The 22,692-nt window shown below is 57.5% G+C and overlaps 8 protein-coding genes across 8 annotated transcripts; 3 read left to right on the forward strand and 5 right to left on the reverse strand.

The window, feature by feature from the left end:
• Positions 1–1,544: 1,544 nt before the first annotated feature.
• Positions 1,545–4,614, reverse strand: SODALDRAFT_327983 (hypothetical protein). The gene is made up of 3 exons (XM_028610576.1): positions 3,946–4,614; positions 2,048–3,863; positions 1,545–1,971 (listed from the first exon to the last, which is right to left on the reverse strand). The coding sequence occupies exons 1-3, from the start codon at positions 4,231–4,233 to the stop codon at positions 1,877–1,879; spliced, it is 2,199 nt and encodes a 732-aa protein (XP_028471575.1). The 5' UTR covers positions 4,234–4,614; the 3' UTR covers positions 1,545–1,876.
• Positions 4,615–5,103: 489 nt separating this feature from the next.
• Positions 5,104–6,757, reverse strand: SODALDRAFT_327986 (hypothetical protein). Its single transcript, XM_028610577.1, has 2 exons — positions 6,441–6,757; positions 5,104–6,303 (listed from the first exon to the last, which is right to left on the reverse strand). The coding sequence occupies exons 1-2, from the start codon at positions 6,681–6,683 to the stop codon at positions 5,542–5,544; spliced, it is 1,005 nt and encodes a 334-aa protein (XP_028471576.1). The 5' UTR covers positions 6,684–6,757; the 3' UTR covers positions 5,104–5,541.
• On the forward strand, positions 6,546–7,129 carry SODALDRAFT_47221 (hypothetical protein). Its single transcript, XM_028615399.1, has one exon. It carries the CDS (start codon positions 6,767–6,769, stop codon positions 7,085–7,087), a length of 321 nt encoding a protein of 106 aa, XP_028471577.1. The 5' UTR covers positions 6,546–6,766; the 3' UTR covers positions 7,088–7,129.
• Positions 7,130–7,636: 507 nt separating this feature from the next.
• Positions 7,637–9,757, reverse strand: SODALDRAFT_320156 (hypothetical protein; the record flags this gene model as incomplete). Its single annotated transcript, XM_028609509.1, has 3 exons — positions 7,637–8,381; positions 8,513–8,996; positions 9,142–9,757. 3 exons carry the CDS (start codon positions 9,755–9,757, stop codon positions 7,637–7,639), a joined length of 1,845 nt encoding a protein of 614 aa, XP_028471578.1.
• A 55-nt stretch (positions 9,758–9,812) lies between these two features.
• On the forward strand, positions 9,813–13,016 carry SODALDRAFT_375906 (MFS general substrate transporter; the record flags this gene model as incomplete). The annotated part of the gene is made up of 8 exons (XM_028614775.1): positions 9,813–9,826; positions 9,902–9,957; positions 10,020–10,073; positions 10,145–10,345; positions 10,411–10,419; positions 10,617–10,848; positions 10,996–11,308; positions 11,361–13,016. The coding sequence occupies 8 exons, from the start codon at positions 9,813–9,815 to the stop codon at positions 12,825–12,827; spliced, it is 2,346 nt and encodes a 781-aa protein (XP_028471579.1). The 3' UTR covers positions 12,828–13,016.
• A 60-nt stretch (positions 13,017–13,076) lies between these two features.
• Positions 13,077–15,472, reverse strand: SODALDRAFT_267234 (Oligoxyloglucan reducing end-specific cellobiohydrolase; the record flags this gene model as incomplete). Its single annotated transcript, XM_028607539.1, has 3 exons — positions 13,077–14,985; positions 15,102–15,188; positions 15,249–15,472. The coding sequence occupies 3 exons, from the start codon at positions 15,470–15,472 to the stop codon at positions 13,077–13,079; spliced, it is 2,220 nt and encodes a 739-aa protein (XP_028471580.1).
• An 832-nt stretch (positions 15,473–16,304) lies between these two features.
• SODALDRAFT_342637 (hypothetical protein) lies at positions 16,305–20,593 on the forward strand (the record flags this gene model as incomplete). Its single annotated transcript, XM_028613095.1, has 4 exons — positions 16,305–16,338; positions 16,727–18,465; positions 18,549–18,864; positions 18,938–20,593. 4 exons carry the CDS (start codon positions 16,305–16,307, stop codon positions 20,122–20,124), a joined length of 3,276 nt encoding a protein of 1,091 aa, XP_028471581.1. The 3' UTR covers positions 20,125–20,593.
• SODALDRAFT_266528 (hypothetical protein) lies at positions 20,435–22,481 on the reverse strand (the record flags this gene model as incomplete). Its single annotated transcript, XM_028607493.1, has 4 exons — positions 20,435–21,366; positions 21,455–22,022; positions 22,080–22,284; positions 22,450–22,481. 4 exons carry the CDS (start codon positions 22,479–22,481, stop codon positions 20,435–20,437), a joined length of 1,737 nt encoding a protein of 578 aa, XP_028471582.1.
• Between the last annotated feature and the right edge of the window lie 211 nt (positions 22,482–22,692).

A 22,692-nucleotide genomic window follows, 5' to 3' on the forward strand; every position in this document is an offset into this window, starting at 1 on the left:
AACTTGGGGTTCATCTTAGCATAAAAGTCCACTTGTCTAGAGGGCCTTGGGAAATATAAATATGCCATGCCCTGGCTCAGGAGTCAGAATTTCAACACTCTTCTTATGTAACTCAACTAAACCAACATCACTAGTAAAGCAGTAAAAGACACATGCACGAACAACAGACCTAATATCCAAACTCGCAATGCAGGCCGCTCCCTTTATACCTACGCTCTTCCAATCTTTCATTGATTCTCTCAACCCGTGTAATAGTAGGTTACCGCGGAGCTAGACGGTCCGCTATAGGACATAACGACTTTAGAGTGCCGCGAGATCTCCATTACTCGTCTTAAGGCATATGTCCTAAGACTATTACGATTTGGCATAGGCCGGGCCTGGCCGGCCTGGGAGGTAGTATGGTACGGGCAGTGAATATAGAGCTACGTAAGTACGCTATTAAGCAGTCTCCTAATAAAGGTAATACGCCGGGCGATATATCAGGATAGAGCCTCGAGTTACCCGATATCGCGGAAACCCTTAATAAACGCTATATATAGTCGATAGATATAACCTAGACCGGATTCAGAGATCCGAGTCCGGCTAGCGTAGAAGAGTCCGCGTAAGGACAGCCTATACACGATAATAATAATAAAGTCTACCCTTAATATAGCGGGACTATATTTAGTCGCCTTAGTGGATATAGTCACGGAATTACAAGGCGAATACCATTATAAGGTAGGCTTATTTAATAAGCGCTTTATAGAGCAGGAAGACGCCTCGGTCCCGAAAAAGACTGAATTCCGATAAGGTTAGTTAGTATAGGAAATAGTATAAGAGTTTAGACTTACTAGGAAGGCCCCTTATACGACCTGGAATAGACCTATCCGGCTTTATTCCAAGTCGACGCTCTATCTGCTTACATTATTAAACAACGTTCACTCTTCTCCTAGAAACAAGACGCTAGGCTCGAAGACGTGACTGGCACCGACTGCCTCTTTGCAACGTTGCGTTTCAGAGCTAAACACTCATACTAAGCTCCTGACAGAGCAGAACCGCCAGCAAGAGTTCCTAAAGCGATACCAAATACTAAATACATGTGGAAGACCACGTCTACTAGAACGAAGTAAATCCATTTGTGTATTACAGTATTTTCATCATTCTGTCTTGACCTTTCCCCAATATCCTGTCCAACTACCGTCGTATTAAAGCCTACAGTAGGATATCAATAACAAGGACAATATTAATACTCTCCTAACAACTAGCAAAGTCATCATGGCTTCAGGCGAAGTCTACAATTATTACGAAGAGAAGCATAACGAGCTATGCTTCAATGTAAGTTAGCCCTTATTAACAAAATAACTAGAACTTTCGAATTAATGATTTTCTTTTAGGGCTCCAAGTTTTCGTCACCTGGGCAGATTTCCTTATTACGGCATTTTACTACCGGTATGCCATTCTGACAGTCACTACACGTTAGATCCGAGATCTGATGAGAGATCACGAAATCCCATCATCATTTCTTCAGAAACCCGGCGAGGAAGAGAAGTTCTTACTATCTTTACCCCGTGGTTCGGATACTTATATTCCGGAACGTATTAAGCGTCTAGTAGAGAAGTAGACATGTTACCGCATGTTTTTTTATGTGCAGCGATGTCCTCCTAGCCTACCTTATAGGAAAAGCATCACGACACAATACCATGAGAAACAGAGACGCATGACGAATCGCAAACTCCGACAACACAACGCACAAATATAGTAACAAGTGGTAAAAGTAAATGGTCAAGTAAATCGTCGCCGGGGTATATAATTCCAAATCCAAAAGGCAAAAACTCGGACCAAGGTTGTCCTGGCAAGCTGTATATAGAGGCACGGAGTAGGTATCATAAATACACAATCACTGCAAAACAACGGCGCTCCAAAAGGCAGCATTCACGTCCTTTGGTCGTATCCCGGGGGTTCGGCCTAAACAGACAGATCGAACAGCCAGTTCTGTCACAAACTGCATGTCAGCGTTCTGCTCTAAAAAAAGAAGAAAAAAGAAAAGGGGGGGTTGGGTTGGTCAAACCTTGAACCAGCATAGCAACGTCAATAGTAACGGTAAGCTTGTCCGGCCCAGGGGTTATCGGCCTTCCCAGGGCATCCACGGCCATGGAGCCGAACGCCGCATCTCCCCATACCGTGGATGAAAAAACCGACCCGGGGGTCTTCGGCGCCGACCCCGACCCCGACCCCGCGGAGCCGGTCCACGGGGTGGGTATCCCCACAGAATCCCGACTACTGACGTCACCCGCCATCCCGTCCTTGATGGTCAACCATTCGTCGATGGAATTGTCAATCACGGCGTCAAAGTTCGTGTTTTGCTCGGGTTGTGCGTCGTGGTGGTGTACGGGCGGGAAGGCATCGAGGGGAATGGTGGCCGTGACCTTGTCGGCGCCGGGAGAGATGATGATGCCGCGGGTCCGCAGGTACCATTCCACCTCGTCGCAGTCGTAAAAGTTCCCCTCGAAGCCTGGCGTGGTGATGCGCATCTTGTGGTCGACGCGCATGTCCCGCGTCTCCTCCACCAGCGGGTCCCATGGGCCCTGGCCGAACAGCGTGTCCCGTCCCAGGTGGGACCGGTGCAAGTCGACCGTTCCGCGGTTGCCGAGGGGTAACCCGTCGGAGGCGCAATCGGTTCTCGCTGTAAATACATTGTCGTTGCTGCTGTCGTCCGGGACGTCGATGCCGGCCACGGGGTCGATGATGCCGGCGCCGGCGTCTCGCATGCTGGCGGCGAGGTCCACGGTGTCGAGGTTGTTTAGCTCGGGGAAGAAGGTGCCTGCGCCGCCGAGATGGAGGAAAGGGAAGCGCCAATTGCACAAGTTCTCACGCTGGTTCACGCTGAGGCAGTTAGCAATGCGCGTCGTGATGCGTTCTCGGGATTCGAAGAGGAGGCAGAAGCCGAACACGGCGGCGTAGAAGGTGGGCGGCGGGTCCGGGAGCGTCAGGAGACGGAGGGCTTGCTCGAGCGCGAAGCGCTGGAGCCGCCGGCCAAAGGTGCGCTCGAGATGGGAGAACGAGGCCGGCGGCGGCAGCGTCGCGTACGGGTCTATACCAGCGAGGAGAGGGAGGCTCGCGGCTTGCGGGTTCCTGGTGAGGAGGGTGTTGGTGTTGGTGGTGGTGAAAGTGACAGAGTCAAGCGCAGAGGACATACCGAAGGGGAAGCTGGCGTCGCGCACCGAGGCTTGGGTGGCCGTCGTGTGCGCGTGCGCTTGCGCTTGCGCGGAAGTAGGGGAGGAGCCCGTGGCCGGTGCAGCTGGAGGCTGAGATACTGGCGGCGGGGAGGACCATGATGAGGTGGTGGTAGTAGCGTGCAGAGCGGCGGCCGAAGCTGACGAGTTCTGGGGTTCCGGTCCCGGTTCCGGCTCCGGCTCCGGTTCCGGCTCATGGGTGACCACAATACCGCCGTAGAGAATGCGTTGACCGCCGATATGGTTGGTGTCGGAGGAGCCTCGGCCATCCCGGCCGTTAGACTGCGTATTGCAAGTCGGTCCGCCGCCACCATCACCGGCTGGCCTGTGCGAAGTCCTAGCGCCAAGCTGGTACGGCTGACGAGCAAAAGCTGAGGAATCCCCGGCCTCTCCCCTTGCGGAGTCCTGGCTTGCACTGCGGGAAGCCAATGATACGAAGACTTGGGTGGTCGCTTGAAGCTCACGGCCGAATTCCGGCTGGGACTCGAATATGCGGCAGTTGATGGCGAAGTTGTAGAGTTCCATGAAGGCGATATTCATGCGCTCGTTGTTGTCCTGGAGCTCCTTGACCCTCGCTTCCAACGACTGTATGGTGGATTCTTTTCTGTTTCGGTAGGCCCTCTGGGCAAGGCGGATCTGGGTTCGACGACGCTGCGGGTGGTTAGCATCGTAGTGTTCCGAGTGGACGGGGAGGTCCAGAGAAGGGGCAAGAAAAATAGATAAAAACACTTACATCAAGAGCTGTTTCATCATTGGTATCTAGTTTCGGCCGGCCTCTCTTTTTCTTGTCAGGTTCTTCCGATTCGGTGCTGGCAGAGCGAAGCGGTTTCCGCTTCCTGGATTCTTCGTCCGCACTCGCAGCCCCTCCCGTAGACATGGAGGCCGTCGTCGGCGTCATGTTAGCTCCAGGGCTCGAGCCCGCGTCATCGTGTTGTCGGGGCGGCAGACTCCGAGGGGCGCGAAAGGTGGATGTGCCGTCATTGTATGACTCGGCGTTGAGGATGGAAAGTTCGGAACTCATTGGCGCATCGACTGCCCAGCGGGCAGTTGTAGGACGGGCCAATTCCGCTGCGGTCGATAGTATTCAGCGGGAATGACGCCAGAAAGAGGATCGCGGCGGCGGTGGAGGGACTTGGAAGGGGGGTTGGGTCTGGTTCCTGGTCCTCCTTGGTCGTGCGAGGCTGAGGAAGGCGGACAGCAGAAGGGCAGTGGATAGAGCTTTAAGCTAAGATACTGTGACTTGGACAATCAAATAAAGAGAAGCGTTGTTATTGAAGTGCACGGGGAACTTGGCTGCAGCTGAATCGAGGTAATGATGGTCTGGGATTGAAACGGTAAGCGTGACGGGTCGTCTTGCTGATGGATCTCGTAATGGGACGGTGATTCGAGGGTCAGAGGGTGGCTGGGCCAGAGGTACGGCCTTGGAGGAAGTGGTGGTGGTGATGGTTAATTGAGCTCTCCCGGGTGGTGAGACTGGGAAAGTTGTTGCTGTGGTCGTTTTGGGAAAGGAGGAAGGGGAAAGTGACGATGACTAACCATTTGCTGATGGCTGCCTGGGGTAGGTGGGTCCCAACCCCATGTTCCCAAATGGGAAAGAGGACCTGACGAATTTGTGGGTCTGGGGTTCCCAGCCTCAGCTGCAGCTGCTAACAGCTGGCGAGAGCTACAGATTTTCTTTCGTCGGTGAATAGGTGTGAGAAATAAAAATAAAACGAAATTAGAAACGAAACGAAACGAAGCAACAACAGCAATAAATGACGGTCGACCCAAGGCTCCGAGTCCCTTGGCCTGGTCTCCTGCAGACCGACGTCAAAAGACTACAAAGGACGGAGAACGGGAACGGGAACCGAAGAGATAATCCTTGGGGAGTTCTGTTTCCCATACAAGAACCGGACATTGTCTCTCTATTCATCGCATTCAATTCTCTAATCGATCCTGGTGTATTCCCAATTCCTTCTCTTTGCGCAGGATCCGTATGACAAGGCCAGGATCATAGTGTATGTTGGTTAGTATATGTGAAAAAAATGTGACCCTTCCCTGGGTTGGTCGACACCAGTGGCCGACGACGCAAATTGGATGCTAGCCAGAGCATGCGACTCGTCGTCTTTGGCTGTTCCCTTGCATTTCCCGCTGTCCCCTCCATACTGAGTGCCAGGCAGATGCGAGACAATGCACCCACCTTGTACAACCTCCCGTTGCAGGAGCTGACCCTTCGTTCTCCTGATACCTGGGCCTTTGGAAACGCTGGTCATACGCCGTCAAGATAAGAGCCGGCTTTCTCTTCCCTCCGTTGCCCATGCATGAATTCCTGACAAGGGAATGAACGCTTTCACCCTCCCTCCTTCGCCTCCCGCCTCTTCTTCCTGCGCTCGTCCTTCCAATAAGCCCTCTCCTCCAAGAACAACCTCTTCTCCTCATCGGCAATGCGAACCAGCGCCTCCGTCCTCGCCACACCATGCAACCTCGACCGCCGCATCCTCTCCGCCATGGCCGCCAACGCCGCCCGCACGCTCCCCGCATACTTCGCCCTCCGTTCGTCCTCCACCGCACCCCGAGACCGAGACCGAGACCGAGACCCGTCCAGCAGGTCCGCCGCCGCCCCGCCCTCGCGCGCCGCCTCCCGCGCCACGAGGTCCTCCCACTGGTCCTCGAACCCGGCGTGCACGATCCCCTCGTTGCGCAGCGCCTCGGCCACTTCGACCGACTTGATGCGCGACCGCGTCAGGTCGCGGATCACCCCGCCCAGGGCCCGCGGCTGCGGTTTCTTGATGCGCAGGAACGGGATGCCTTCGGCCGTGACGAAGACGTGGGGGATTTTCCGCGGTTTGCTGAGTTCGGTGACGGGGATTGGCCGACCTGTGGGGATGTAGGTGATTTTTCCGTCGGGGCTGATTTGACGCGTGAGGAGTGGGGGGCGTTTTGGCTTTGGTTGCGAGTCGGAGGGGGGATGTTGAGCGGCGGCTGCTGCGGCTGCGGCTGCGGCTGCGGCTTGGTGGCGGCGGGCTGCTTCGACTCTGGGCCGGACGAGGGAGACTATCTTGGTGTGGGCGTCGGAGCATTGGGACTGCGCTTCGCGGAATATGGAGAGAAACTGTGCGAGCACATCAATTAGTTTCGGTTCCGTACATTGAGGTGAAACTCGGAGGCCGGTAGAGAGGGAAGAACGGAGGGGAAAGTGGGCAAGGAATGAAGGGACGTGAAGATGGGAGATGGGAGATGGGAGCTCACCTTGTAGCCGGCAGTTAAAGCGACAAAGACCAGCCTCTTGCTCACGTCGCCCCTGTTCCGACGAAATTGCTTCTGAATGAGCCCCGGGATAGGGTGGCCTTTGTGCGGATGGGAAGGGTCGGAGCTTAGCAGGTCGCTGGGCAAAGGAACCCGGCGGCCCTCGCGGACGAGGGCGCGGTAGAGCGCGAAGCAAGCATGCCGATGACGCGAATCGCGCGCGGGGACAAAGGTTGAGACGCGCATGGGTCAAGGAGTGAATGAGGCAATTGATTGAACTCCCATCACGATAATAAGCCCCGATTCGAATCGTGTGTCCGAGTCGGAAGATGGTGCTGGGGAAATTGAAATCGGAGATCGGGAAAACTGGGACCGTGGATTCGGTGAGCTCGGTAAACTCGGTGATCGGGCTTTTTAGTTCCGGCTACCGACGGTCTGTGGATGCCCTTCGTTATGGGTACGTACAACGTACTACCTTAGGTAATTTACTATTTCTCGACTCTTACATAAGGCGACCTGGAATCCTCCTCCTCCTCAGTCTCCGTGTTAGATCAAAACGTTGTTCAGGATTTTTGATTTCTTCAGGCCCTCACAGTTCATTGCTATTCGTATTTCTTTGTATCGGCAGATTGCTATTTACTGGCCAATGAACACGGATGCGACAAGTTGCTACAGGCTTGACCTGGACTCACCTGCACTGACTGGGACTCTGCGCCGCTGCGGTGCGCCCAGGCTTAAGGACTGGTCATCTTCGAGATGTGATGCGCATGTTTCGGTGTTGCCTCGGCTCCGACGCTTAGTACGACTGGTCCCGACTTTGGTGTGTTTCTCGTTTCTTCCGAGTTGGGGCCCTTCGACCCGTCACCCGACACCTCAGTGGATGCTTGGGCGGCCAGTCCGGCATGCCCCTTGATCTTTGTTTCGGAGTCTCTTTCTTGCAAGTGCAGAACAGAGATACCCATTCATCTCACCAGGCTGGCGCTGTCGCCGACCTCCTCAACACCCTAGATGGAGTTTGATGGGCGACGTGCTGCTGCCGAGGTCAAGTCTGGGCATGCATAATCTGGGCATGCATAACCTGCCCAACAAGCGGCGAGGGGAGCGGTCCGTCCATCGTCTCTGAGTGTTCGGCGTGAGACTTCATCTTTTCTTTGTCTCGTTGCTTTCTTTCCCCCGTTTTCCTCCTATTGCCCATTCATTCACACGATCAAGAAATTCATATCGGGGTCCTTGAGCATCTGCACCCAACTCCGCGACTCCTCGCCCTCCCCCCTCTGCATGTCCCAGATAACCTGCAACGCATCCATGGCAGTGTAGATGAACCCCCAAGGACAGTTCAGCACCAACCTCTGCAGCCGATTCATAACCCAGGCCTGCTGGTGGCGATCCCGCGCCTCGGCGCCGGCAATGAAAGTCGGCCACGTGGTGGCCTTGAAGTTGGGGTCCCCCTCGGGGATGCTGGAGAGGTGGAACATGATGTCGCGCTCCAGCGTTTCGGCGGCGTCCGGGGGCAGGAAGCGGGCGACCGAGGGGATGGCCTGCAGGATGTACAGGCACGAGGCGAGTCGGTGGGCTGACCCGGCGTGCAGGCGGCTCTCGATGGGGACGTTTTGGAGGTAGGGCACGGAGCGGACGTCTTGGGCCCAGGCGTCGAGGTCGAGCGATTGGGCGCGTTGCATGAGGCGGAGGGCGCCCTGGGCGATTGCGTCTGCGCCGGCACAGGGGGGGGCGGAGCCGTCGGGGTCGCAGTCGCAGTCGTGGTCGTCGGTGGTCGGGATGTTGGAGAGGCGGGCAGCGTCGAGGAGGATCTGGAGCACTTGGGGCGGGCAGCAGAGGTAGCTGTTGGCAGCGGCCCGTTCGAGGATGGAGGAGATTTGGGCGGATTGGAAGTATGAGAACTGGGCGGGGGCGGTGGGCATGAAGGCAGATGCGAGGATATAGTAGCTGGAGGATTGAAGTCAGAGGTGGGAATGGGAAGAGAATTAAAAAAAGAATTTTTAAAAAAAGAAGGAAAAAAGAAGGAAAAAGGAAGGAAAAAGGAAGAAAAGAAAAGGAAAAAAGAAAAGGAAACTCACATAAAGCAATCAGACAATATATAATCACGCAAAGGATCACTAGAAGAGTCATCGGGCGACAGAAAAGTCATGATGCGTCCGGCACCCTCGAGGTGAGCCTTCCAGCCATGCTTCCCCGACTCAATGAGCTCGACATTGATGAAGAAGAGAACGGCGGCGAGGACGACGTCGCCGCCCACGGTATCGATGTTGGTGATGGCCTCGTTGAGCAGACGCAGGGCCTTTTGCTTGGCGACGAGGGCGTCGAGGAGGGCACGGCGGGATGCTTCGGCGGCGGTGTTGGTGTTGGTGTTGGCGTTGGCGAGAGCGGATCTCTGGGCCGGAGCGAGGGGCGGACGGGTGAGGTTGGAGAGATGGGCGGCCGATGCGGCGACGATGATATGCTGGAGTAGTGGGCTGGACTTTGTCAAAGGGATGAGGGCGCGGAAGGGGTTACGTTCGGGGATGTCGTGTGAGACGAGGTCTTTGCAGACACGGGTTGTGACTGGGCAGGTCAGCTTGTCGATCTCAAGGGGGGCGGAGGAATGAAAAGGGAACATTGGATTCAAAGATAAGGGGCCAGGTGGTGACTGAGTGAGTGAGAGTGAGAGTGAGAGTGATGAGTGAGCAGGACGAAGATAACAACATACAGTAGGAGAGATAGTAGCGATAGGGGTACTCCGCATCTTGAAAGACGGGGTCGACTAGTGTCCAAGGTGCAGGCGGGGAGGGCGAGCGTGAGAGTGGGCGTGAGGGTGAGGGTGAGCATGAGCGGACGAGCGGCAGTTCACCTGCTGGGGAGGCAGGGTCGGACGAAGAGACGGGGGTGGTGGCGGTGGTGGCCAGGTTCCATTGTGAGTAGTGGCTTTGTTGCTGCTGCTGCTGCTGAGACTGGGATGCCGTGGTAGACGAGGAGAAGGATGACGAAGAGAAGGAGGACGAAGAGAAAACATCTGGGGAGAAAGACGAGCGGGAGGCGGCAGATGTGGACCCCGTCTCGCCGTCGCCGTCGACGTCGGACTCGGCCCGCTTCCCTCGGACGGAGACGGGTTGGACGGCCCACCTGAAGAGCTTGCCGTATCCAAGACAGTCTTGGCCGGTGGAGGAGCACTTGTGGCAGCTGGGATAGGAGCGATCGCAGCGCAGACGGCGGCGGCGGCAGTTGTGGCACGGCTTGGTCGGCGGGGGCGGGGCACGCCATGGACGCTGTTGCGAGGTGGTGGCGGCAGCAGCAGCCGTGGCCGAGGTGGTGCTTGGATTGGCCATGACAAACACCAAGCCTGGGCGTTTAACTGGGGTGAGTCGTGTTTGTGGTACGAGTATGGGTAAGTCACCGTAAGTGGCTGGTAGAGAGGAGGATCTGTTAGGTAAAAGGAAAGGTAACGCAGGGCTGGGGACCCTCAGATGCAGTCTGCAGATGGCGGACAGGGTTCTCTTGACTCTTGAGGCTCGATTCGGTCAAGTCGGTGAGAAGGGGTGGGGGAAAGTACAACGTAATGAAGGATTGCAATGATGCAGTGATGCACAGAGCTGTACCCAGAAAACCTGCTTGGCGTCAAGGAAGGATCTCAGAGGAGATTTGGTTGCGCAATAGTAAGATAAGGAGTCGGAGTACGTTGTACGAAGGAAAAGGCGACTGAGGGAGTTGTGCAGTTCCGTTTCTCCATTCGTCCTCGCCGTTCTCGCCGTTCTCGCCGTTCTCGCTATCCTCGGTCAGGCTTCGGTGTGCGAAAGCCGCAACGTCCAGCATCTTTATTGGTTACTGGCTTTTCAACTCCGATCTCCGGAATCGCACACCGAGGAGAGGAGGCGGTGGAGTGCAGCAATCCTCTCACACCCATCACACCCCCTACCGTTGCGCACGGTCCACCTTAACTAGACGCTAATCCAATCTAGAACATCGCTGACAAAGCTCACAGAACAATCCAGTCCATTTTAGGTAATGATTGTGTAGGGCTTGCATTAGCGTCGGGTATGGAATTTTGATTAGGTCCTTAGTCAAACGTAGCTACGTAACTCTACGGATGACAAAGTCGACATCAAATTTCTACCTACCTTAGGTACAGGTACCTTGCTCGGTACTCCGTAAGGTACTTCACAAATCCATTCATCACTGTTGCCAAAGTCCACGACGTCCTTCATCATCAACCTCACCAGATCGACCCCGGGAACGAGTATTGCCTTCAGACCAAGGCAGCACCAGCACTAGAACTGCATGACTATCTGCCACGCCAATTGGCTGTTGGGCCAAAGACGGTAGCCCAAGCCGCACATCCTGCATGGAGAGAACTCGACGGCAACCCGACCTGCAGCTCAAGCCTCAGAGGATCCAGAGCTCTTGAGTCTTCCCGCCCCCTGTTCTGATTCCCCTGGGCCAACCCAGTTTTCCAACTCGGCTCGATCGACTATCTTCAGCTCGGATGAATAGATTCTCATAATTATTCTCCGGGCGCTTTGGGTGGTGTATCGTTACATTACATGTATTTGTAATGAGCATCCCTCAGAAGAGCCCTACATAAAGACGACAAAGGACACTCGCACCCCTCCCATCAGCGGACGACGGTACGATCATCGCTCGCATCTTGGCCGAATTTATCATCCGCCGCTCGTTCAATGGCCGGGCCCAATCCCCCCACTGATGTCGAGTCCCGGTCCCATTCCCGGCCCGCCGACCATGCCACCCCATCCGTCGAAACCCCGCCGTCGGAAATGGAAATCGACATTGAGAAGCTCGGCAGACAACGTCCCGCCGTATTCAAGACCATGTGGGCTGAACTCGGTTTCATCGTGTCCCTTTTAGGGTCCATGCTCATGGCCGTACGTCCCACGGGCCCCCCTTAGAAGTTCGGCTCCCTGGCTCACCGTTTAGGAATTCTTCGTCTCCGGCTTCCACGTCATCCTCCCCCCCCTGGCCATCGAGCTCTCCATCCCCGAAGCCTCCCAAACCTGGCCCGCCAGCGTCTTCGCCCTCGTCGCCGGCTCCTTCCTCCTCCCCTTCGGCCGCCTCGCCGACATGTACGGCGGCTACGCCGTCTTCAACGCCGGCCTCCTCTGGTTCTGCCTCTGGTGCCTCGTCGCCGGGTTCAGCCGCAACTACGTCATGCTCATCGCCTGCCGCGCCCTCCAAGGCCTCGCCGCCGCCGCCTTCCTCCCCGCCGGCATCATGCTGCTTGCCCAAACCTACCGCCCCGGTCCGCGCAAGAACGTCTTCTTCGCCCTCTACGGCGCTTCCGCCCCGCTCGGCTTCTTCCTCGGCATCCTGTTTGGTGGTATCACCGGCGAGTTCCTCGACTGGCGGTGGTACTTTTGGCTGGGCTGCATCATCCTCGCTGTCGTATGCGCTGTCGCCTTGCTCTCCGTCCCCAACGACTGGCGCCCCGCCCCGCCGCCTGGTGGTGGTGGTGCCGGTACTGCTGCTGCTGCTGCTGCTGCTGCTGCCCCCCTGACCATGGACTGGGCCGGCTTCGCCACCATCGTGCCCGGGCTGGTCCTCGTCGTCTACGCCTTCACCGACAGCTCGCAGGCCCCGAACGGCTGGGCGAGCTCGCAGACCATCGTGCCCCTCGTCCTCGGCCTGTGCCTCCTCGCCGCCGCCTTCTGGGTCGAGCGCCGCTACGCCGTCCAACCTTTGGTCCCCGCCGAGATCTTCGCCCCGCGCCACATGAAGCGGCTCGTCGCCGCCCTGTTCTGCGGCTACGGCACCTTCGGCGTCTTCCTGCTCTACTCGACCTTCTACATCGAGTTGGTGCTGCACATGTCCCCCCTGCTGACGGCCGTGTGGTACGTCCCCCTCATTGTGGGCGGGCTCGTCATCGCCTGCCTGGGCGGGTTCACCCTCCACCTCCTCCCGGGACGCGTCCTCCTCGTTCTCGCGGGGCTGGGGAACGTGGGGTCCGTGGTCCTCTTCGCCCTGATGCCCGAGGACCCGAACTACTGGGCTTGGGTCTTCCCTGCCATGGTCTGCTCCACCGTCGGTATCGACATCACCTTCACGGTCACCAACGTCTTTATCACTACCAACCTCCCCGCGCGGTGGCAGGGGCTCGCGGGCGCGCTGATCAACAGCACTTTGTTCCTGGGCATCAGCTTCTTCCTGGGCTTGGCGGAGGTGGCCGTCGGTCAGACGTCGCACTTGGGCCTGCGCGAGAATTACCAGGTGGCCTTTTGGTTTGCCACGGGCATCGCTGGGGTTGCCTTGCTCCTCTTTGTGTTTATCGATCCCGGACAGGCGAAGAGCCAGCTGACGGTGGAGGAGAGGGCGAGATTAGAAGGGGCGGCGGGGAGAATTGACCCGGGCGATGAGAAGACGAATGAGGGGGTGGATGCAGGAAAGTAAACGAAAGGAAGAAGGGAAGACGGGAAGACGGGAAAAAAAAAGACAAGGGCATCGTCAGGGGCGGATTTAACATGAGGCCACAATAGGCAACAAACCATAGACAGGCCATCGGTCAAGGGTGTGATACAGGAGATATAGAGCATACAGGACTCGACCTAGACTCAAATTTAATAGAAATTATACCAACAGCCCTTTGTTTTCAAATGCTTACATATTTACATGCATCAAGACCACGTTCCACGGCAGCCCTTAACACTTAGGTCCAACAACCCCCTCCGCCCAGAAAACACCCCTGCCGTTGGTACCAACATACACCAGACCGGGGTGATTCCCGCTGCCAGCAAGCGCATTAGCATCAATGGCGCCGAACCCAATCTCCCCCTGGACGTCATGCCAGGTAGCGCCGCCATTAGCACTGCCATACAGCTTCGGGCCCGCGGGACCGATACCAAAGGCGTAGACGTTCCACGCCTCGCCCTTGCCGCGACCAAGCGCAATGCGGAACGCGTTCGTAATGTCCCCGGCCAGCTCGAACGTCTCGCCAAAGTCCACGCTGTGGAACACGCCCGCGTTGGTCGACACCCAGACGTCGCCGGCCTCGGCCGGGTGCGCCGCGATGTAGCGCACCTGCGACACGCCCTCCAGCGCGCCACCTGGCACGAACGTCGCCCCCCCGTCGGTCGAAACGTAGAACGTGCCCCCCGCACCGGCGTAGAAGACATCGTTGTCGCGCTTGTCGCTAGCGATGGCAGCTCGGGCGGGGAGCGAAGAGACGGACGAAAGCGCGCCCCCGTTCTGCGACCGCCGCACGCCCACCGCCTCGGTCGACCAGAGGATGACGTCGCCGTCGGCCGAGTAGGCCACCGTGCCGCCGGCCGCGTCGGTGTCGGCCGCGGGACTCATGCCCCAGGTGAACCCCCCGTCCGACGACACGGCGAGCTGTTCCTGGCCGCGGACGTTGCCGACCTGGACGACCCGGTTCACGTCGTTCCCGGCGTAGTCGACGCTAACGGAGCCGTCGAAGCGCGGGTTGGTCCAGGTGGACTGCGGCGGGGCGTCGAGGTCGTCGGCGGAGGCGAAGGTGAAGCCGCTGTTGTCGTAGGTGGCGATCAGGAGCTCGCTGCCGCCCGGGGCGGAGGCGAGGGACAGAATGGCGAACTCCTCGATCCCGTCGGCCAGGGACTGGATGTTAATGGTCTCGTCGGCATCATCCCAGTTGGTGAGGTCGTGCCCCCCGTAAATGGTGAGACCCGTGCCGTACAGCCAGTGATCACTATCAAAGGGGTTGATCTCGAGGGACTCGATCATCCAGCCGAGCTTCTCGGTGACGCCATCCAGAAAACTGGTCTGGATCCAGGGCGCCTTGGGGGCGGAGATGTTGTAGCGGAGGTCCATCTCCGGGTAGTTGCCCCACTGCCAGATCGGGGTCCAGGAGGCGCCCGAGTCGGTGGAGCGCCAGAGCTGGGCGTCGGGCCACCACGAGTTGAGGGCGGCGACGACGAGGGTGCCCGGGTTCTGGGCGTCGAGGGCCAGGCCGCCGAATCCGAAGAAGTGGTCCCCGCCGCTGACGGGGGTGATGTCGGTCCAGGAGCCGGTGGCCATGTCGTAGCGATACACGGCGCCGTCGCTGCCGTCGTAAGGGCCGGTTCCGTCGCTGTAGGTGAGGTACAGGACACGCTCCTCGGGCGAGAGCTTGGCCTTGTGGGGGAGGAAGCCGATGGGCTGGCTTGCGACGGGGGACCAGGTGGCGCCGGCGTCTTCCGAGACGTAGACGGATTCGGCGGTACTGTCGGCGGTACCGACGAAGATGCGGGAGGTGGCGCCGTCGAGCGGGGCGGAGGTGGTGTCGAAGGTGACGAAGGCGAGGCCGTGGATGTCCGAGTTGTAGCCGCTCTGGTCCTGGGGGTCGGGGATGAAGGTGCCCGGGTTGGGGAAGGCGGTCACGTGCTCGAAGGTGGCGCCGCCGTCGGCGCTCTTCCACAGGCCGTTGCCGCTGCGGGCGCCGAAGTAGACGATGTTGGAGTTGATGGGGTCCACGGCGAGGCGCTCACCCATGCCGCGGCCGGGCATGTTGCCTCCGACCTTGAAAGGGAGTTCGCTGAAAGTCCATGTCTCGCCACGGTCTTCGCTCCTTCCGATGGCGCCGTTGTTGGGGTCCCTGGGAGAGTATAGTCAGCGCATGAAGCGGTGGCTGGAGTTGACTACGAAGGACGGAAGTAAGGAGAAAAAAAAAAGAAGAAGAAAAAAAGAGAGAGAGAGAGGAAAGAAACGCACCAGCTATTGGTATACATGCCAAAAGCAGCGAGGACGACATCCGGATCGGAGGGATCCACGGCGACGGCGTCAATGCCCCATCTATTCCTGTTTCCCGAGTCAGTCGAGGACCTCTTATACTTTCCGAAGACGAGGCGCATCGCATACCAGTTGTGATGAAAGGCGAGGTTGTCGGTCAGAGGGGTCCACGAGTCGTCCGAGTTCCAGCGATAGAGGCCACCAATGTCGGTCCTGGCATAGGCAACCCCCTCCGCATTAGGATGGAAGAGAATGCCGGGGACGAAACCGCCTCCGCCACCGATGTGAACGTTCTCCCATTCGAAAGCAGCGCAGGCCGTGGCCGCAGCTGCGAGAAGTAGCTGGTGCTTCATGGCCGGTCAGAGACTCAGGATGACGATGACCGATGACCGATGACCTAGAAAACCCGAGCTTGAGCTGAGCCTGTCCGTGGGATGACGAGAAGCGAGGACGAGGCAGGAGGGAGGGGGAGCAAGACGAGAGCCATCGCGATCCACCAGGGGAGGGTCGAGATCATAATATAAACCGGTGGTGGGGACAGCTAAACGGGACGGGATGACGATATCAGGCCGGGAACACGTAGCATCAAGCATCTATGGCGATTTCCCCACGAACGGGCAGGGATAGATACGACGGTGTGGGCAGGTCGTTTTAGGGAGCAAGGGGAATGAAGCTCCGTCCTGGGTTTGGGTTTGGGAATGGATGATTTGCGAGCTGCGGCCGCCCCTGCAAGCAGCAAGACGAGAAGACCGCCCAGTCGGAGAAGCGGGCCATGGTGGGCTGCAAATGACGGGAACTGGAACTATACCGATTCGGGAGAGAAAATCGCTTGGTTCCGAGATTCGAGCTTCCATGGGACCCTATCCGGCAACAGATGCGCAGCACACCCAGGCACCAGAAGCCGATCAACGTTCATTCGTTCTTCCGTCGTAAGTGACTTTGAATTGTGCGAATAATAAATTGCGAAAAGGCCAAACCCATTTCGACGGCAACAGGAGGAGACGTCAAGCCCGAGGGACGATGAGAAGACGAGTTGGCGATCCAATGGCGGTGCGTGTAAACCGACGGGAGACCAGGATATGAATTATTGTCAAGAGAAATGGACGATGAATTCGAAGAAGAAATAAGAAATTAAAACAAATGAGGTAGGGCCCGAATAGGGGTGTAGTGGGTAAAATTGAGTATATGGCTCGGCCTGGGACGACGAGGTCTTTGGGATGTTCTGGGGATGGAGATGAAGGGGAAGGAAATACGGAGAGGAGAAGAGGAGAGTTAACTGCCTACGTTGTACGTACCTTTTTAAAGAACATTACCTAAGCATCTCGCTCTATTTTGCGAGCCAATCATCTTCTCCCAATCATGCAAACGAATGATGAGTCATCATCCAGCACATATGACATGTTTCTCACTGAATCACTTCTCATCACCTCTTCACCTCTTCACCACTTCGACATCCTCCCACCTTAGAGTCAGAATTGAACAACAACACAGTCAATTTCACGATGATATTTCTCATATATTTTCAGTGATTTTCTTTGTTTCCTTCTCCTTTCCTTTCACATAATACACCACAAAACTAAGAATGACCCTCGTCCGTCGCGCCATAGCCCCCAGTCCTCCCTCCAGAACAGGACCCCTTGGCCAGTTTCCAGACTCAACCCCCGACTGGAATAACCTCCAGGTCCTCCATCGCAACACTCTCCTCCCCAGGAGCGACTTCTTTGTCTACGGAAACGCCGAAGACGCCCTAGCCTATGACCCGGCCAAAGCCAAGTGTCTTTGCCTGTCCGGTCAATGGAAGTTTCGCCTCTCTCCCTCCCCCTTCGAAGGGCCCCGTGATTTCTGGATTGCCGGCTTCAACGCCTCTACCTGGGATGATATAGCTGTCCCAGGCATGTGGCAATGTCAAGGCTTCGGTCGAGGTCCTCATTACACGAACTACCGCTATCCGTTTCCCGTTGACCCTCCCCACGTATCCTACTCCCACAACGAATGTGGCAGACACATCACCTCTTTTCACATTCCTAACCACTATGTCGGTCATCAACTGAGACTGCGTTTTGAAGGTGTTGATTCTGCTTTTACCGTCTGGTTGAACGGCTTGTATGTGGGCTATTCTCAGGGGTCACGGAACCCGAGTGAGTTTGATATTACCGCTCTCGCGCGTGTCGGCGACAACGAATGCAACGAGACCGACAAAGACACCGACAAAGCCAATGTCAACATCCTCGCTGTAGAAGTCTACCAGCGATGCGATGGTTCCTATATCGAAGACCAAGACCAGTGGTGGCTCAGCGGCATCTTCCGCCATGTCTACCTCCACGCCTTCCCTGAGTGTCACCTTGAAGATCTTCACATTCAGCCCCTTTTGGACGACGATTATGTCGATGCCACTCTCGTTGTCGACCTTACCATGACGGGGACCATTGCCGAGACCATCCCGATAAGTGTCGAGCTGGTGGATGCCCATGGCCAATGCATCTCTCTTGAAATAAAATACCTGGACCCTTCTGACACCACCACCACACACTCTCACTTCAAACTGCGCATCGTCGACCCTCACAAATGGACCGCCGAATCCCCCTACCTCTACACCCTCCTCGTAAATATCCCCGGTGGCGTCGTCCCGCAAAGGATAGGTTTCCGCCGCGTAGAGATTCGCGACAGCGTCTTCCGCGTCAACGGGAACCCCGTCAAGCTCCGAGGCGTAAACCGTCACGAACACCACCCCGACGCCGGCCGCGCCGTGCCCTACGAGTTCACCGAACAGGACCTCCTCCTCATGAAGAGACACAACATCAACGCTATCCGCACCTCTCACTACATCCAAGACCCCAGCCTCTGCGACTTAGCCGACGAGCTGGGATTCTGGGTCCTCGACGAATGCGACCTCGAATGTCACGGCTTTGTCAGTGTCGGCGGTGACCCGGCCAAGTTCACCTCGGATAACCCGGACTGGGAGCCCTCCTATCTAGACCGCGCGCGGCAGATGGTCGCGCGGGACAAGAACCACCCGTCCGTCCTCATCTGGTCTCTCGGCAACGAATCCTTCTACGGCCGGAACCACAAGGCCATGCACGACTTGATCCAAACCCTCGATCCCACTCGCCCTGTCCACTACGAGGGTGACTGGCAGACCGAGTCGGTCGACATGCATAGCCGGATGTATCTTCCCGTCGACGGCCTCCTGGACTTTGGCAGACAGAAAGGGGCCAAACTCCCGCTCGTTCTTTGTGAATTCGCCCATGCCATGGGGAACGGACCTGGTGGTGTCAAGGAGTACATTGAGGCTTTCTACGAGTATCCTCTGCTGATGGGGGGTTTTGTCTGGGAATGGGCGAACCATGTGCGTGTTGCAACTTTTGCCTTTCCCTTTCCGTTACCCCCCACCCCTTGTTTTTGCAGCTGAGCTTTTCTTCTTTTGTCCAGGGCCTGCGGACGAAAACCCCCGACGGCGAAGAATACATGGGCTACGGCGGCGATTTCAACGACGAGCCCAACGACAAGAACTTCGTCATGGATGGTCTCTGTTTCTCCGACCACACACCCTCCCCCGGTCTTGTCGAGTATGCCAAGGCGATCGAACCCGTGCAGACACTGGGCCTGGAAGCCAACGAGGTCACCATTGTGAATCGTTATGATTTTCTCACTCTTGACCACTTGACTTGCACGTATGGTATCGTCGCCGAAGGTGAAGACGACGCCAAAACCGACATGACACAGACCAACCTCGAGATTCCCAAGGGTATCTATCTTCTGCTCTCTTCCTCTTGTTCCTCCCAAGAACACGGAAGTAGACCACTGACGCTGTCGCAAAGGTATAAAGCCACACACCAAAGCAGTACTGAGACTCCCAAATCTGCCCAGCCCGCCTCACAAAGAACGGGAATCGTATCTCCACCTCCGCTTCACCCTTTCCCAACCCACAAACTGGGCTCTCGCCGGCCGCCAAGTAGCATGGGCCCAACTCCAACTCTCCAAACCCGCTCCTCTTCCCAAACCCCTCCTCTGCCCCCCCCCTCCCGGCGCCGTATCCATCACGCAAGACTCCCCTTCCACCCTCTCCGTAACCTCGGCCTCCGGCTCCACCACATGGGGCTTCAACCTCCCCCTCGGCACCCTCGCCAGCCTAACCCGCCACGGCCACCAACTCCTCACCGCGCCCTTCACCATCGACCTCTACCGCGCCCTAACCGACAACGACAGAGGCGGCCGCTTCGGGAAAGAATGGCACCAAAGCAGACTGCACCAGACCGAGACCCACGTCCAGGACGTCAAGTGGTCCTCGTCGTCGTCGTCGTCGTCGTCGACGCAGCGCCACGGTCTCCACATACAAATCCGCTCGAAAATCGCCCCGCCCGCCCTCTCCTGGGCCGTGGACCTCGTAACCACCTACCACGTCCGCGGGGACGAGCTGCACATCGCCCTCGAAGCGGAACCCCCTCCGCATGCGTCACCGCTGCATTCCCCGACGACGTTCGCGCGGATCGGGTTCACGGCGGGGGTGGGCGGCGTGGCGAAAGTGCGCTGGTGGGGGCGCGGTCCCGGGGAAAGCTACCGCGATAAGAAGATGAGCCAGGCTTTCGGGACGTGGGAGCGCAGCGTTGACGAGTTATTCGTTGACTACGAGTTCCCGCAGGAGGGGGGCAACCGGACTGACGTGCGGTGGGTTGAGTTTCTCGGGCGGCCGTGTGGTGGGCATGGGTGTGGACCGTGTGGTGCTGCTGGTAACCAGGGGACAGGGACCCCACAGCTACAACGGCTCCTGCGAGCGCGGTTCGGCGACTTGGAAGGGGCGTCCTTCTCAGCTTCGCATTACGCGACCGCGGACCTGGATGCTTGCGAGCACCCGTATGAACTGCATGGCCGGAGGAGGAACGACACGCTGGTGAGGCTCGACTGGGCGCATCACGGGCTCGGGACGGGTTCGTGCGGACCTGATACGCTGCCCGAGTACCAACTCCGGGCGGACAAGGGGTTTACCTTTGCGTTGCTTTTGGATTAGGAGGCGCGGTCTTGAAAAGGGAGGCAAAAAAATGAGAGAGGAAAGGAAAAAGGCCCAGCCTTGATTTTCTCAAAGGAGATGAAAATATGTATCCCTTTATGAATCGAAAGGGCACTTCGTCTTCGCAAGATGAAAGATCCTCCCGCCCTCAAAGATCACCCAGGTATCTCAGTGTCCAAGCCACCATATCATTTCCATATCGTCTCCGAGTTCCGTTCTTTGTGTTGCAATATTCGCTGGACGCTAAAGAGCAAAGTCATTCGTCGTATCCCATATCTCGATCATCTTTTGCGTCATAAAAACTGCCCCCCTACGCCCAGTTCTCCGGGCTGATGCCAATGTTGCCAATGCTCCACCGGTCCACATTGGCCTCCTCGTCCCTCTCCCTCTCGTCAATGGGCCGCGCAAACTCGGTCAGGAAGCGCAGCATCCAGCGGTCCATGCGGTAGGTGTCGTCGGTGCTCTTGCGGCACAGCTCGTGGAAGGTCTTGAGGCGGGCGAAGCAGACCTCGAGGGCGGGCCAGTACTGGCGGAGGGTGACGAGCGAGTTGAAGTTGCGCTCCAGCTGGGCGCGGGCGGCGGCAATCTCGGCCTCGTCCGTCTCGAAGAGGAGGGTGTGGATGAAGACGGAGGAGGTGATGACGATGATGTGGCCCAGCATGTTGAAGAAGCAGTCGCAGCCCGGCGTGGTGTTGGCGAGGTCGATGATGCGGGAGAGGGCGACGGCGTTGTCCTTGCACTTCCGGGCGAAGGCCTGGGCGGTGGGCGAGTCCGGGTAGCGGCGCTGCTCGTCGAGGTACTGGTAGAAGAGGAGCTGGCTGAAGTGGTAGTGGCTGACGTGGACGGCGATGAAGATGCGGCCCTGGCCCTGGGAGGCGAATGCGTGCAGGTTGGAAGGTGTGTCGCGGATGGTGGGGGGCAGGGCGATCTCCCAGGCCTTGAGTTCCTGGGAGAGGGCCGAGACGGTCTCGTCGATGTTGGTGACGGTCGAGTCGGAGGTCAGGGCCTTGATGGCGTCGTTGACGCGCAGGAGGATGCCGTTGAGCTTGATGTTCTGGGCGAGGAGGGAGTCTTCGCGGTTGGGAGAGAGGATAAAGTCGAAGGGGTTGCTGCTGGCGCGGCTCATGTTCAGGAAGGTGGACTCGTTCATGGGCAGGGGGACGTCATGGCGTCGGTTCATGAGGCGAGGGAGGTTGACGCCGGTGGACGACCAAACGTCGATCATGCAGAGCGACCAGTACACTAGGGAGTAGCGTGTGGTTAGTTTTGTTTCCACGGTCCCAAGGACAAGAAGACCCAAGACGACGGGTGCGAGATGAATGATGCTCACCTCGGATGTGAATCTCCCGCTGCAGGGGATCTGGCGTGGGCATATTAGGCAAGTCGAGAAAGTTGGCAATACGGCAGGCGGCGGCATAGAAGACCGACTCGGCGGCGGCCTCTCCCTCGACTATGCTGATGGCGCCGAGCAGGACGCACGCCTGGATGGTGGCCAGGGACACATCGCGCAGGTTCAGGAGGACGTTGGCTTCGGTAGCAAACTGCTCCCCGCGGGCCATACGAGGGATGCCGGCAAAGACGGGATTCGAGGAAAAGCGAGCCGACAGAGCGATCATGCCGTAGACGAGGATGAGAGGAGCGGTGCCTTCGTGGAGATCGAGCATGAAGCTGGGTCGGTGGAAGAGGGAGTGGAGCTGGTCGTGGATGTACTTGAAGTAAAGTTCCACGAGCTCGAAGCACAGGGCCTTGTCCTGGACGACGGCGGCCGGGGAGATGACCTGGGGCTTGGGGGCGGAGGGAGCGGAGGGGGGAGATTGGGCCGAGGAAACGGAGGGAACAGAAGAGGCGACAGTTGCTGGGTCTATCAGGTGGGCGAGGTGGGCGAGGTTGGCGGTGGCCTGTCCGACATGAAGCCTTGGCGCAGTCGGATCATGACGAGGCTGAGGGAGGACGACATGAGAGGCGATCGGAGGAGCTGGAGACACAGGGCTCGTGGGGTTGGAGTTCGGATGTGGATGCGAGCGCTGATAAGGGTGAGGATGCGGATGTTTTATCCTGGGGTGAATGACGGAGCCGGCACGGGAACAGGAGATGTTCTGGGTGGCGCAGTACACGCACTGAGCACCTGGTACGGGGACCTCGCATTTCCGCCTCCGAGTCCTGGATCATGGCGAGACATGGGCGGGGACGATAAGCAGGGGCCAAGAGGAAGAGGACAACAAATATATATATATATATATATATATGAAAAGGAAAAAGGAAAAAGGAAAAAGGAAAAAGGAAAAAGGAAAAAGGAAAAAGCAAAAAGGGAAAAAGGAAGCTTACCGACAAGCGGAGCAGGCTGTTGAGTATCTCATCTCTTGGGCGAGGCTCGCGCTGGTCGCATCATTCACGTGGACCTCAGCAGGTCCCTTTCTGCCTGCTCGATGACGACTGACGGAGCTTGCCTAAGGCGACGAAACCTAGGATGATTCAATTGACGCTGAAAGGTCAGTTTGAGGGCAGATGGCGATGGATTGCAGTGGAGAGGTTTTGGCGAAGGCGCTGCTGGCGGGAAAAACGAGCCAT

Source organism: Sodiomyces alkalinus, assembly GCF_003711515.1.
Source record: "Sodiomyces alkalinus F11 unplaced genomic scaffold SODALscaffold_1, whole genome shotgun sequence".
NCBI lineage: Eukaryota > Fungi > Ascomycota > Sordariomycetes > Glomerellales > Plectosphaerellaceae > Sodiomyces > Sodiomyces alkalinus.

Bases quoted from the DNA above. Each gene is read 5' to 3' on its own strand.
- SODALDRAFT_327983 (XM_028610576.1), bottom strand. From the start codon at position 4,233: ATGAGTTCCGAACTTTCCATCCTCAACGCCGAGTCATACAATGACGGC. The intron at 3,864-3,945 runs GTAAGTGTTTTT...AACCACCCGCAG, and splicing joins ATGATGAAACAGCTCTTGAT to CGTCGTCGAACCCAGATCCG. The intron at 1,972-2,047 runs GTTTGACCAACC...AGTTTGTGACAG, and splicing joins CGTTGCTATGCTGGTTCAAG to AACTGGCTGTTCGATCTGTC.
- SODALDRAFT_327986 (XM_028610577.1), bottom strand. From the start codon at position 6,683: ATGCGCGTCTCAACCTTTGTCCCCGCGCGCGATTCGCGTCATCGGCAT. The intron at 6,304-6,440 runs GTGAGCTCCCAT...GTGCTCGCACAG, and splicing joins CTTTAACTGCCGGCTACAAG to TTTCTCTCCATATTCCGCGA.
- SODALDRAFT_47221 (XM_028615399.1), top strand. From the start codon at position 6,767: ATGGTGCTGGGGAAATTGAAATCGGAGATCGGGAAAACTGGGACCGTG.